The sequence below is a fragment of the Vicia villosa genome, unplaced genomic scaffold (assembly GCF_029867415.1).
Source record: "Vicia villosa cultivar HV-30 ecotype Madison, WI unplaced genomic scaffold, Vvil1.0 ctg.006667F_1_1, whole genome shotgun sequence".
NCBI lineage: Eukaryota > Viridiplantae > Streptophyta > Magnoliopsida > Fabales > Fabaceae > Vicia > Vicia villosa.
Window position 1 is genome coordinate 19,865 of NW_026706793.1, and position 15,238 is coordinate 35,102.

The following is a 15,238-nucleotide window of genomic DNA, read 5'->3' on the forward strand; positions in this document are numbered from 1 at the left end:
CACACAAACACAATGGAGTACCATAATAAGGTGCTAATGTTAATGGTGTGTACTGTCTTCTTTTGCTCCATTATGCCGACTTTCTCTAAACAAAACACCTTTACTACTATTGCTCCAAATCAGTTTATCCAATACAATGATAGTCTTGTTTCTGCAGCCGGAACCTTTGAAGCGGGATTTTTCAACTTTGGAGATTCACAACGCCAATACTTTGGTATATGGTACAAGAGCATTTTACCAAGGAATATTGTGTGGGTTGCCAATAGAAATACCCCTGTACAAAACTCAACAGGATTGCTGAAACTCAATGATCAGGGAACTCTTGTTATTCTCGACGGCTCCAAAGGCGTCATCTGGTCCTCCAATTCGTCAAGAAAAATGGTGAAACCAGTTGTTGTATTGTTGTTGGATTCTGGAAACCTTGTTGTGAAAGATGCAAACAGCAGCAGTGAGAATAAGGATTTTTGGTGGGAGAGTTTTGATTATCCCGGTAACACTTTCCTTGCTGGAATGAAGCTGAAAAGTAATTTAGTTACTGGTCCGTATAGATATGTCACGTCTTGGAGAAGCCCGGAAGATCCTGCTGAAGGTGAGTTTATAAAAAAGATAGATTCACATGGTTTACCTCAATTGGTTAATGCAAAGGGAGCAAGATTTCTATATAGAGCAGGTTCGTGGAATGGATATCTTTTCAATGGTGTTTCTTGGCAAAGAATGCGTAGAATCTTGAATTTCTCAATAGTGTTCAGTGACAAAGAATTCTCTTATCAATATGAAACTATGAACAATTCAATTATTACAAGATTGGTGCTAGATCCGTCCGGAAATTCACAGCGTCTTCTTTGGTCAAATAAGTCGCAAAGTTGGGAGGCTATAGCTAGTGATCCTGAGGACCAGTGTGATAATTATGCCTTGTGTGGTAACAACTCTAACTGCAATATTAATGAATTTCCAATATGTGATTGCGTGGAAGGTTTCATGCCAAAATTTCAAACGAAGTGGGACTCATCAAACTGATCTGACGGGTGTGTAAGGAAAACACATTTAAACTGTCTCCATGGAGATGGATTTTTGAAATACTCAAGCATGAAGTTGCCAGATACGTCATCATCGTGGTTTGACAACAGCATGAGCCTTGAGGAATGCAAGACAGTGTGCTTGAAAAACTGTTCTTGCACTGCGTATGCAAATTTGGATATCAGATATGGTGGTAGCGGCTGCATACTTTGGTTTGACAACATTGTGGACATGAGAATACATCCAGACCAAGGACAAGACATTTACATACGACTCGCATCTTCAGAGTTTGGTATTTTTATTTCCTCTTACAACTTTTTCCTTATCAGTTTTATAATGATGAATCAACCTCCAAATGGAAGTTGTGTTGTTCTCAACAGATGCCCTTTGCTTTAACTGACATTTACTTCAACCATCAGGCCATAAAAAGAAAAAGAGGAACTTGAAGCGTGTTGGAACTCTTGCAGGAGTTATTGCATTCATTATAGGACTTACCGTTATTATATTGGTCACACTAGCATCTAGAAAGAAGCTTGGTAAGCCAGGTGAAAGTTTATTATAAGTAAATGTAAATCTTTAATATATACGATTTGCTTAAATGGTACTCAAATAGTGTTGCAAAAAGAGTTAGTTACAACTTACGATAAATTCTGAAGTTTGATTGCTAAGTTAGCATTAAGCCTCTTTAATTCTTACTTTAGGATGGATAAAAAATTTATTTCACAAGAAGGAGAAGGACGATGGTGACTTGAAAACAATATTTGATTTTTCAACCATCAATAATGCAACAAACCACTTCTCTAGCAGAAACAAGTTAGGAGAAGGTGGTTTTGGGCCGGTGTACAAGGTAAGGTCTTGGTTACCAGGCTAATTTATCCTCTCATTTCAGCAATTTAGTACTATAAGTACTAAAATTTCCAAAATTTTTACTAGGGCGTATTGGCTGATGGCCAAGAGATTGCTGTTAAGAGGCTTGCGGAAACATCAGGTCAAGGAACTGAGGAGTTCAAAAATGAAGTACAGTTGATGGCAACACTTCAACACCGCAATCTTGTAAAACTTCATGGTTGTTCTATTCAACAGGATGAAAAGTTATTGATCTACGAATTCATGCCCAACAGAAGCTTGGATTACTTTATTTCTGGTTTGAATTTTCACACTAACCAAATTTATCGCTCTCCGTTTTCCTCTAGCCATAATGTAGTTCTCATGCTAACTTAAGAATTTGTCATTTGTTAGTTACTACGCAATGCAAATTAATAGATTGGACTAAGCATTTGGAAATTATTGATGGGATTGCTCGAGGGCTGCTGTATCTCCACCAAGATTCTACACTAAGAATCATACATAGAGATCTCTAGACAAGTAATATTCTTCTTGATATTGATATGATCCCAAAGATATCAGATTTTGGTTTAGCCAGATCATTTATGGGAGACCAAGCCGAGGCTAATACAAATAGAGTGATGGGAACATAGTAATTCCAATTTATATTTATTTCAATTTAAGGCTTAAATAATTCTTTAGTCTTTATAATATACATAGTAACTTCATTGTTTTTTCTTGCAGTGGATATATGCCTCCAGAATATGCAGTGCGTGGATCTTTCTCAATAAAATCTGATGTTTTTAGCTTTGGAGTAGTTGTACTTGAGATAATTAGCGGTAAGAAGAATAGTAGATTTTGCGACCCTCGACATCATTTAAACCTTCTCGGGCATGTAAGTTTGAAGTGTGTATTGTATGTTTCTCTATCCTGTGAATTATAGCTGCTTTCCTTATCTTTGCTGTAACTTTGATGTGAATTTAGGCATGGAGACTATGGATTGAAGAAAGACCACAGGAGTTGATAGCTGATATATTATATGATGAGGCCATATGTTCAGAAATAATAAGATTTATTCATGTGGCTCTATTGTGTGTACAACAGAAACCAGAAAATAGGCCTAACATGTCATCTGTGGTATATATGTTAAAGGGTGAAAAGTTACTCCCCAAACCAAGTGAACCCGGGTTCTATGCAGGAAAAGATAATACAAATAACACAGGCTCTTCTTCAAAGGTATGTTCAATAAACCAAGCTTCGAACTCATTGTTAGAGGGCCGGTAGAACGATGCCACTGTGACACTTACATGGGTGAATTACAGTTCAAATCTGCTCAAATTTGGTTTTTGCAAATATGAAGGTAGATTGAACATATAGAATACTAGTGCAGTGTACATGTATAATTTTATGTTAGTGTGATTCTAGATGAATTCCTACGCTTGTTTGAAAGGAGATTCCATTTATATATGATATTATAAATAAATTATTGTTGCAATGTAATAGAATTTTAAAGGAAAACTTGAAAACTTACATGGACTACTGGGTTACTCCAAATTGAACATGTGCTTACACTACCATTTCTATCTAAAATCTCCTTTTCTAGCTTATGGAATATGATTAATTATATGGAACCAGCATAATCTTGCTTAGTCTCCAAACTCTCTAGAAGATCTCACAACCACACAATGATTCCTTCACTCATTCTATTATTATTATGACTACGAAAAATCCCACAACCAGAATGATTCTTTCACTCATTCTAGATGATACACACAGACAACTTGCTTATGGTTGTTGAATCGAATAGTCCCAAATAGATCTTTGGGTTCCTACTACTAGACAGATCTCAGAAACTACAAAATGGTGTACATGATCAAAAGTGGTATGAAATTATCCATTGATTTTTGTAAAATTCTACTATTACTTGCTCTTATATATATAATTCAGTTGTATTCCTTCTAGACTCATGTGAGTAATACATTAATATTTATGGTCATAGGTGCAATTTAAGTTACATACATATATATCCAATCACACATGTACATGAGAATCTTGAAAAAAACCCACACAACAAACATTAGACACTCTACAAATCACAAAATCAGTTAACCAGCACTTCAACAAGAGTATTATATGCTATATCTATGATCTATCTTTATACTTGTCAAAACCAAATGTTAGCACAGTGGCATTCTATCTGGCCTCTAACAATGAGATTGAAGCTTCATTTATGGAACCCTCCTTTGAAGAAGATTCTGTGCTAGTATTATCTCTTCCTGTGTAGAACCCAGGTTCACTTGGTTTTGGTAGTAATTTTTCACCCTTTAACATAAAAACCACACTTGACATGTTAGGCCTATGTTCTGGTTTCCTTTGTACACACAATAGACCCACATGAATAAATCTTTTTATTTCTGAACATATGGCCGCATCATATGATATTTCATCCACTAACTCCAGTGGCCTTCCTTCAATCCATAGCCTCCATGCCTAAAATGAAATCGAAGTTACAGCAAGGGTGAGCTTAATCCTTACTCAAATTTTATTTGATGCAATGATAATTGATAACTCCTTTTGAGTTTAATTATACTGTCACAAAATAGAGGATCATATAGACTTAAAAACTTACATGACCAAGAAGGTTTAGATGATGTAGAGGGTCACAAAATCCGCGATTCTTCTTACCGCTAATTATCTCAAGTACCACAACTCCAAAGCTAAAAACATCAGACTTTATTGAGAAAGATCCATGTACTGCATATTCTGGAGGCATATATCCACTGCAAGATTAAACATTGAAGTTGAAAAAAAAAAACCTATCAGAAGGGTTGTGACATAGCAGAACGGAAGGTTTAAATAACTAAATAGTTATTTAAGCCATAAAAAGAAATAAGTTATTCGATATTACTATGTTCCCATCACTCTATTTGTATTAGCCTCGGCTTGATCTCCCATAAATGATCTGGCTAAACCAAAATCTGATATCTTTGGGATCATATCAATATCAAGAAGAATATTGCTTGTCTTGAGATCTCTATGTATGATTCTAAGCGTAGAATCCTGATGGAGATACAGCAGACCCCGAGCAATCCCGTCAATAATTTCCAAGCGCTTTGTCCAGTTTAGTAATTTACTTCGCGTAGTATCTAACAAATGACAGATTCTTAAGTTATGATGAGAACTACATTATGGCAAGAGAAAAACTGAGAGCAATATATATGGTTGGTGTAAAAGTTCGAACCAAAAATAAAGTAATTCAAGCTTCTGTTGGGCATGAACTCGTAGATCAACAACTTTTCATCATGTTGGATAGAGCAACCAAGAAGTTTTACAAGATTTCGGTGTTGAAGTGTTGCCATCAATTTTACTTCATTTTTGAACTCCTCAATTCCTTGTCCTGATGTTTTAGATAGCCTCTTAACAGCAATCTCTTGGCCATCTACCATTATGCCCTAGTAAAAAGTATGGAAATTTTAGTACTTATAATGATTGGTGAAATATGAGAATAAATTAACTTGGTAACCAAGACTGTACCTTGTACACCGGTCCAAAACCACCTTCTCCTAACTTGTTTCGGTTAGAGAAGTGATTTGTTGCATCAGTGATGGTTGAAAAATCAAATATTGTTGCCAGCTCACCATCCTCCGTCTCCTTCTTGTGAAATAACATTTTTACACACCCTGAAGTAACAATTCAAGAGTTTTATCGTTAACAAAGCAATCAAATTTCAGAATTCATTGTAAGTTGTAACTAATTCTTTATGCAACATCATAAATATTTGAAGATTTACTTAACAAAAAATTCCACCCGGCTTACCAAGCTTCTTTCTAGACGTTGATGTGACCAATATAATAACGGTAAGTCCTATAATGAATGCAATAATTCCTGCAAGAGTTCCAGCACGCTTCAAGTTCCTCTTTTTCTTTTTATGGCCTGATGGTTGAAGTAATTGTCACATAATTTCATGTTTTAAACAGTGCTTAATAATACCAAGCCAAATGCTGAAATATTATGCTATATGCCAAACTGATAAGGATAAAGATCTAAGAGGAAAAGAAAATACCAAATTCTGATGATGCTAGTCGTATGTAAATATCTTGTCCTTGGTCTGGATGTCTTCTCATGTCCACAATGTTGTCAAACCAAAGTAAGCAGCCACTACCACCATATCTGATATCCAAATTTGCATACGCAGTACAAGAACAGTTTTTCAAACACACAGTCTTGCATTCCTCAAGGCTCAAGCTCTTGTCAAACCATGATGATGATGTATCTGGCAACTTCATGTTTATGTACTTCAAAAATTCATCTCCATGGATACAATTTAAATGTGTTTTCCTTACACACCCATCAGACCAATCTGATGACTCCCACTTCGATTTAAATTTTGGCATGAAACCTTCCAAGCATTCACATATTGGAAAATCATTAATATTGCAGTTAGAGTTGATACCACACAAGACATAATTATCACATTGGTCTATCGGACGAGAAGATATAGCCTCCCAAATTTGTGTCCTATCTGACCATACAAGACGTTGTGAATTTCCATATGAATCTAGCACCAATCTAGTAATAGTTGAACTGTTAATAGTTTCATAGTTATCAAATTCTAAATTCAATTAACATGACTTATTCATTAAAATCTTCTCATGTGCTAGCAAATTTCAAACAAAATCAACAAGTATGTGGTGTATAATAAAATTGAAGGTTGGTATTTGACCAAATATTAATTCATTTATTTTCAAGTGAAGACTTTCTAGCCTTAACAAGTGAAAATGAACAAGTATGAATATTGCAAAATTTGGAAAGTAAATTGACAATTGGCATTAGCTCTAAGCCATTGACTACTTCAAATTTTCAATTAGCATTAGCATCATCAGTTCTCATAGCCATGTCCAACCGTCATCAATTCAATTTAGACAAAGTCTGTGATGTAGAAATTAAATTAAAGTCTTGTTAAACATTGTTTATAGAGTTGAATGTGAAATAAACCGATTCACAAACAATAAAAATATAATTTTCAGTTTCAAACTTACCCTACAATCCTTCATCTTCTTTCTCTTCCAAACTCTAGCATAAACCTCCGGCCGCCGCAAAGAAGCTGCACCATCACCGCCGAGCGGGAGAAGAACATGCGGCGCCATTATTCGTTTCTACCAAACACCTTAAGGTTCTTCAGAGCGAGATTGACTGTAATTTCCCCTTTTTTTTATCTAATAGGATAATGGCTATAACTTGTGAAATGTCACAAGTTCGAATTTCCGCAGTACTTATAACTATTCTACACACTCTTTGTACATCTTCCATTGTGCAGTGGTTGAAAATAAATGGAGTATTCAAGCCTAAAGTGGTCATAAGCATAATGTGGGAGGCTGTAAGGTTGTTAGGGTGATGAGAGTCATCTTACTTGAGGTGAGAAATTATTGTATAGATGTATTTTTTGGTGTTATTTTTTTTGGTGTTATTGATTGTCTTCCTCAGTATCATGGTACTGATGTATTTATAACTTCTCCAAGAGTTTTGAATCGAGTGAGTCAAGTCTCTTTAGAATACAGCAACTTCACAGAAATGGGTGGTTGATATCCAAAAATTCATGAGATGTAGTTAAACCCCGTAACTTCTTAGGTATCAACTATTGACCCAATATATGTTCCACCCACAGCCACATGTTATGGGCGGAAAATGTGAAGTCGGACGATGAATCAAGACTAGCGACGATTGAAACAAACGAAGGATGCTCGAACTAATAAATAGGCAACTCGGAAAGGACAAAGTGTATGCCTCTCACCCTCGCCTCAAGGCCTTCTTCAATTATAGTACTACATAGTCCACCAAGCACGAGGACTTGTAGAGGCCGGAGTCTTTTATCCTCTCACCTTAAAAGCTTCCGGAAAAGCCCAATCAAGGTGTTTATTTCTTCCCTTAGGTGAGGATTGGCGGTCATTCCCCTGACGAGGTTTAGTTGAGTCCTTTAGGCGAGACTCGGTTAAGTCCCTTAGGCAAGACTTGCTTTAGCCCCTCAGGTAAAACTTGGTTGAGCCTCCCAGGTGTGACTTGATTGAGTCCCTCAAGCGAGACTTTAGTTACGAGGCGTCTCCTTGTATGTGTGGTTGGGCCCATGATATGCACTAGGATGTCAGAGATTCAATTATGTGTAGTTAGCAGAATTCAAACATCAACCACGGAAAGAAATGGAGCGTCAATTTGTTGAGAGAGACTGAAGCACTCACGATTAATGATGACCTTTCTTGAGAATCCATGTTTGGCCTTACTCCAAACGTGCATGTCAGATACACTGGATCTTTCCCCTTTCTTGCAACTGTTGAGATACTTAAAAGAGGATAGCTTGCCTCTACCCCTATCATTATCCTTATAAAAAACTTTGTGTCTCCCTTCTTTTAACCTTTTTTGGCTCAGTCTTCTTCTAAGTGTTTGTACTAGTGTAAAGCATATCCTCCCAATTTTTTTATCAAAATTACTGATACGATTTGCCACCCTGTTTTTGGCAAATCTGAACATGTTCTTGTCAACACAGTTGAATATAACTTTCAAGACTTTGTTGTTTCCAAGAGCTTCATCATCTTCATCTTGGATCAATCAACTTCATATATCAAGCTTGTTGTACAATCTTGAGAATTGATCATTGATGGTTTTCAACCTTTAACAGTTGCCTTCCTAGTTTTGTTGTCTATGGATTTGAGAAAGACCACCATCTTAGCTTACCAATAATCATAATTGAAGTCATTCAAAACATGTGGTCTATTGACAGACCCTCCATCCTTAGTGTTGTCCATCTAAACAGAAAATATCTTCCCAAGATCTCGCCTAAACAGAACAAGTTGTCCAACTTGTTAAACCATAAAAATACACAGTATGACAGTAACATGATTCAAGACAAAATCAATAAAGAACACAAAGGTTTGTTAACCTAGTTCGGTAAAACCATACCTACGTCTAGGGATACTCTATCCAAGAAAGAAAATTCACTCTTTAATATAATAAATACAAAGTGACTTAGATGAGCAAATATATTGTTCAATGTCGCTTTTCTTAATTCTACCTTTAGAGTCTTTCTATTTCGGTCCCCCTAAATATGAGAAGCCCCTTTTCACTTTCTCTCAATCACTAATCCCAAGTGACAAACAACAATAGCCAAAGTGATCAATATTAAATTACAACTCAAGTAAATAAACCAACCACTATGCCAAGTGAATAAAGACTTAGCACAAACAAAAGACTTAGCCTAAAATAATACTCAAAGATCGTCATCTTCAAGGCATGAAAAACGTCCTATATATAGAAATCAATTACGAGCTTTTCACCCTTGGATATTTGATGTGATTGCGTCCAGGAATAATGGAGATAAAATTGAGATTTCTTTTCCAAATCAGCTCCACAAGAAAAGACTTGATGTGATTTGAATTCAAATTTAAATCTCCATAATTCAAATTTAAGCTAATTAAATAATCAAATAAATCTGATTGCTGAAAAATAGCAACAATTCTTGTTGCACCAGTAACATAAAACACACTTGACGTGACTGAAAAACGCACACACACTTAGCAGCCTTGTCCTGTAGACAGGGGACACATGATTGTACATATATGTTCCCATATGTGTACTTCTTTAAAAAAAACAACTTGAACAAACCAAACCATGTTGTTTTGTATAGTACATCTAATCCAAAAGAAACGAAAATTTTGAAGAATGCATGTTGATCTCATAAGAAGATGGACCAAAAGGAAGTTCCAAAACATGGGTGAATTCCCCTCATGTTTAAACCAAATGGTTGTTTTGCACCCATTGCTATCAACCAAGTGCATCATCGATCATGTAACATGAAATTCGGGTTAGTCGTTGATGGGTTTCGATTGAATAATTAGTAAAAAATTAGTCTGTTTGAAAGAGCCAGTCCATTAAGTTTGAGCCATCAAATGGTTGAAGGAAAAGTTAGGAGCAGTTTTGTAACTTCCACACAAACCAACATAAATTTAATTTCAAAATAAATTTAAATGTTAAATTGACATGATTATGAATGTCTATAAATGAGTAGATTTCAAATCCAAAAAACTGCATAGGATGGAAAGAATAAAAGTTCGTTCGAGAGGTGGGGGCAGCTGTCGGCTGCATTGGTTCGGTAGAAGCGCTGTCCGAATGGATGACTCGGTCAGTCTTTAGACTTTGTGATATAACTGTTGTCTATCTTTCAAGTCGCGGTATCCAGGGAGGTGTTAATCGTAGAGGTTGATCTCGCTGCTGCCAAGCTTTCGTAACCGAGGGCACTTCCTCCTGCTTTCCCATTTAAGAGCTGTTGCTGTACTATCTTTGAATTTTCAGAAATCAGGTTTGCTTTGCCGGTGTTCGTGTGTTATAGCAATTTTATTATTAATATTAATTGTAAAGGATTAATAGAATCATTTACAGATACTTATACTTGCATTCGAGGTTTTAAAAAGCGGCCACGACTGTATAAAGACTTTTGCAATTTCGGTCAATACATGTTTCGAAATACAGATTGCATTCGTCGCCGTATAAATTAACCACAATTTGTTCTTTAACAAAAAAACAGTGAATATCGGTATTGGATCCTACCGATACCGTTTTGTTGTATTGTATATATTCTAATAAGTAAGACTTTGATTTTTTACATGACAGACTTTGTCTTGGTTGAATTTTGTAACATAGTGTTGTTGATGACGGATGGACATGGCCTCCCCCCTTTCCTTTCCATCATCCATGTTACGTAAAAGGCTAGAAAGTCTTCACTAAATGAATATATATATTTGGTCAACATACCAAGCTTCAAGTACCAAGCTTCAAGTTGAATAGAGTATATATTATAATCCATAAACGTGTTGATTTCTTGTTTCAAATTTGCATAAACTAGCTATTACATGGGAAGATTTGGATGACTAAGTCATGTCAATCGAATTTAGAATTTGATAAAATGAAAGTCATTATGACAAACAAACCCACACAAACACAATGGAGTACCATAATAAGGTGCTAATGTTAATGGTGTGTACTGTCTTCTTTTGCTCCATTATGCCGACTTTCTCTAAACAAAACACCTTTACTACTATTGCTCCAAATCAGTTTATCCAATACAATGATAGTCTTGTTTCTGCAGCCGGAACCTTTGAAGCGGGATTTTTCAACTTTGGAGATTCACAACGTCAATACTTTGGTATATGGTACAAGAGCATTTTACCTAGGACTATTGTGTGGGTTGCCAATAGAAATACCCCTGTACAAAACTCAACAGGATTGCTGAAACTCAATGATCAGGGAACTCTTGTTATTCTCGACGGCTCCAAAGGCGCCATCTGGTCCTCCAATTCGTCAAGAAAAATGGTGAAACCAGTTGTTTTATTGTTGTTGGATTCTGGAAACCTTGTTGTGAAAGATGCAAAGAGCAGCAGTGAGAATGAGGATTTGTTGTGGGAAAGTTTTGATTATCCCGGTAACACTTTCCTTGCTGGAATGAAGCTGAAAAGTAATTTAGTTACTGGTCCATATAGATATCTCACATCTTGGAGAAGCTCTGTAGATCCTGCTGAAGGTGAGTGTTCATATAGGATAGATACACATGGTTTTCCTCAATTGGTTAATGCAAAGGGAGCAAGATTTCTGTATAGAGGAGGCTCATGGAATGGATTTCTTTTCACTGGTTTTCCTTGGAATAGAATGCGTAGAGTCTTGAATTTATCAGCAGTGTTCACAGACAAAGAATTCTCTTATCAATATGAAACTTTGAACAGTTCAACTATTACTAGATTGGTGCTAGACCCATACGGAAATTCACAGCGTCTAATATGGTCAGATGGGTCACAAATTTGGGCGGCTATAGTCAGTCGTCCTGCAGACCAGTGTGATAATTATGTCTTGTGTGGTATCAACTCTAACTGCAATATTAATGACTTTCCAATATGTGAATGCTTGAAAGGTTTCATGCCAAAATTTCAACCAAAGTGGGACTCATCAAATTGGTCTGATGGGTGTGTAAGGAAAACACATTTAAATTGTCTCCATGGAGATGGATTTTTTAAGTACACAAGCATGAAGTTGCCAGATACGTCATCATCATGGTTTGACAAGACCTTGAGCCTTGAGGAATGCAAGACAGTGTGCTTGAAAAACTGTTCTTGCACCGCGTATGCAAATTTGGATATCAGATATGGTGGTAGTGGCTGCTTACTTTGGTTTGACAACATTTTGGACATGAGAAGACATCCAAACCAAGGACAAGACATTTACATACGATTAGCATCATCAGAGTTTGGTAAATTTCTTTTCCTCTTACATCTCTTGCCTTATCGATTTGGTATATAGCATAATATTTCAGCATTTGGCTTGGTATGATTAAGCACTGTTTAAAACATGAAATTATGTGACAAGAATACATGTTATTTTCACTTCTAAGTATATACCTGAGTTATTTCTAAGAACAGTTAATAATGAATCAACTTCCAAAGGAAAGTTGTGTTGTTCTCTATAGATCCTTTTTGGCTGACATTTCGTTCAATCCCAGATCAACTAAAGAATAAGAGGAACTTGAAGCGTGTTGGTACTCTTGCAGGAGTTATTGCATTCATAATAGGACTCGTCGTTATTATATTGGTCATATTAGCATCTAAAAAGAAGCTTGGTAAGCCAGGGGATAAATTTTGATAAGTAAATCTTAAATATTTATGATGTGCTTAAATAGTACTCAAATAATGTTGCATAAAAAATTAGTTACAACTTACATTAAATTCTGAAATTTGATTGCTTTGTTAACGATAACGATAAAACTCTTGAATTGTTACTTCAGGGTGTATAAAAATGTTATTTCACAAGAAGGAGACGGAGGATGGTGAGCTGGCAACAATATTTGATTTTTCAACCATCACTAATGCAACAAATCACTTCTCTAACCGAAACAAGTTAGGAGAAGGTGGTTTTGGACCAGTGTACAAGGTAAAGTCTTTGTTACTTACCAAGTTAATTTATTCTCTTATTTCACCAATCATTATAACTGCTAAAATTTCCATACTTTTTACAAGGGCATAATGGTAGATGGCCAAGAGATTGCTGTTAAGAGGCTTTCTAAAACATCAGGACAAGGAACTGAGGAGTTCAAAAATGAAGTAAAATTGATGGCAACACTTCAACACCGAAATCTTGTAAAACTTCTTGGTTGTTCTATTCAACATGATGAAAAGTTGTTGATCTACGAGTTCATGCCCAACAGAAGCTTGGATTACTTTATTTTTGGTCTGAACTTTCACACCAACCAAATTTATTGCTCTCGGTTTCTCTCTTGCATAATGTAGTTTTCATCCTAACTTAAGAATGTGTTATTTGTTAGATACTACGCGAAGTAAATTACTAAACTGGACAAAGCGCTTGGAAATTATTGACGGGATTGCTCGGGGGCTGCTGTATCTCCATCAGGATTCTACGCTCAGAATCTTACATAGAGATCTCAAGACAAGCAATATTCTTCTTGATAGTGATATGATCCCAAAGATATCAGATTTTGGTTTAGCCAGATCATTTATGGGAGATCAAGCCGAGGCTAATACAAATAGAGTGATGGGAACATAGTAATTTCGAATAACTTATTTCTTTTTATGGCTTAAATAACTCTGTAGTCTATTTAATATACATTGCCTATGCTATGTCACAACCCCTTTTAATATGTTAACTTCAATGTTTTTTCTTGCAGCGGATATATGCCTCCAGAATACGCAGTGCATGGATCTTTCTCAATAAAATCTGATGTTTTTAGCTTTGGAGTTGTAGTACTTGAGATAATTAGCGGTAGGAAGAATCGCGGATTTTGTGACCCTCTACATCATCTAAACCTTCTTGGTCATGTAAGTTTTTAAATTTATATGACCCTTATCTTGTTACAATGTTTTTCGATTTTTTAAATCTTCTAAAAAGTAAAAAAATAAACTAAAAAAGAATACTAATTTATATCGACCTTGCTGTAACTTTGTTTTCATTTTAGGCATGGAGACTATGGATTGAAGATAGGCCACTGGAGTTGATGGATGAAGTATTATCTGATGCAGCCGTATGTTCGGAAATAATAAGAGTTATTCACGTAGCTCTACTGTGTGTACAACAGAAACCAGAAAATAGGCCTAACATGTCATCTGTGGTTTTTATGTTAAAGGGTGGAACGTTACTCCCGAAACCAAGTAAACCCGGGTTCTATGCAGGAAGAGATTTTACAAGTAGCACGAAATCTTCTTCGAAGGAGGGTTCAATAAATGAAGCTTCAATCTCATTGTTAGAGGCCAGATAGAATAATAATGAAGCTTCAATAAGAGAGTTTGGTCTTTTCCTCCAAAAATAAGACAATTCCAATGAATTTCTCACTTTATTTTCATTCACCACATGATTTACATCGCTGCAATCATAATATGGATTGAGTTGTACACTCAATAGTTGCTTCGTTTCCATGATTTCATTCATTTGGCTTCAAATTTCCAACTGCTCCAGCCTATCTTGTTCATCACTTTTTTGGCATTGCTACAGTTAGCAATATAATTGCACTCTTTAATGCTTAGTGCACTTGTTCATCACTTTATTATTAATGAATGAGTAGGAACAAAAGGATCATCTGAAACATAATTCCACAAATCAAAATCGATAGCTTATGTCTTTTTTATTCTACCTTTTCATATGATATATCTTTCACCATCAAATGATGTGGGTTTGTTCAATAATACACTCTTATTAAAAGAAGTGTTTGAAGTTATCATACGATCTTTTGAGAAGATTAATCTTATAACATGAAATAGTCTCTGAAGTCACTTGTTCAACAAGCCACTCCAGACATAAGATGAAATGAGTGAATTTTGATATTTGATATTCAAAAACTTTTTATAAAAACGATTGATTTTATGTTGACTAGTTTTAAGAAGAGGGTACAAATAGAGATTAAGTAGCGAAAAAGATAAATAACCAAAAAAAAAAGAGATTGAGTAAAAGCGATCACACTAAATATTATCCTAGTTCAACCTTAAATCACATTGTTTACTCTGTTTCTTAAGAAATTTCTTTTGATATTTACATTATCAAAAAAACTTGATCTTTTACGTAAGGAGAATTTCTAACCTCACCCCATACATCTCTCACGCACCACCGAATTGGCAAAAATGCCCTCCAACTTGCGTAGATGCATCTCCGAAAGCACCTTTTTTTTACATTTGCGTGAAAACGTTCTGTAGATGTACATATGGAACACTTCCGTAGATGCATCCACAGAATCAACCCAGACCCAGCAAACCAAAACAACAACATCTGTAACGATAAAAGAAACATTCATTGATTAAAATCAGCATTACATCGAAATTTTCAACAGAAAATTAAGAAATCTAAGAAATTACAACAGTCA

The 15,238-nt window shown here is 35.6% G+C and overlaps 2 protein-coding genes and 1 pseudogene across 2 annotated transcripts; 2 read left to right on the forward strand and 1 right to left on the reverse strand.

Moving 5' to 3' along the window:
- LOC131643035 (G-type lectin S-receptor-like serine/threonine-protein kinase At4g27290) lies at positions 1 to 3,363 on the forward strand (annotated as a pseudogene).
- A 672-nt stretch (positions 3,364 to 4,035) lies between these two features.
- LOC131643036 (G-type lectin S-receptor-like serine/threonine-protein kinase SD1-1) lies at positions 4,036 to 6,989 on the reverse strand. The gene is made up of 8 exons (XM_058913186.1): positions 6,878 to 6,989; positions 5,906 to 6,454; positions 5,659 to 5,775; positions 5,377 to 5,522; positions 5,084 to 5,294; positions 4,751 to 4,988; positions 4,472 to 4,622; positions 4,036 to 4,332 (listed from the first exon to the last, which is right to left on the reverse strand). The coding sequence occupies exons 1-8, from the start codon at positions 6,987 to 6,989 to the stop codon at positions 4,036 to 4,038; spliced, it is 1,821 nt and encodes a 606-aa protein (XP_058769169.1).
- Positions 6,990 to 10,771: 3,782 nt separating this feature from the next.
- On the forward strand, positions 10,772 to 14,466 carry LOC131643033 (G-type lectin S-receptor-like serine/threonine-protein kinase At4g27290). The gene is made up of 7 exons (XM_058913184.1): positions 10,772 to 12,127; positions 12,377 to 12,493; positions 12,659 to 12,804; positions 12,891 to 13,101; positions 13,196 to 13,433; positions 13,556 to 13,706; positions 13,844 to 14,466. The coding sequence occupies exons 1-7, from the start codon at positions 10,831 to 10,833 to the stop codon at positions 14,141 to 14,143; spliced, it is 2,460 nt and encodes an 819-aa protein (XP_058769167.1). The 5' UTR covers positions 10,772 to 10,830; the 3' UTR covers positions 14,144 to 14,466.
- The last annotated feature ends 772 nt before the right edge of the window (positions 14,467 to 15,238 follow it).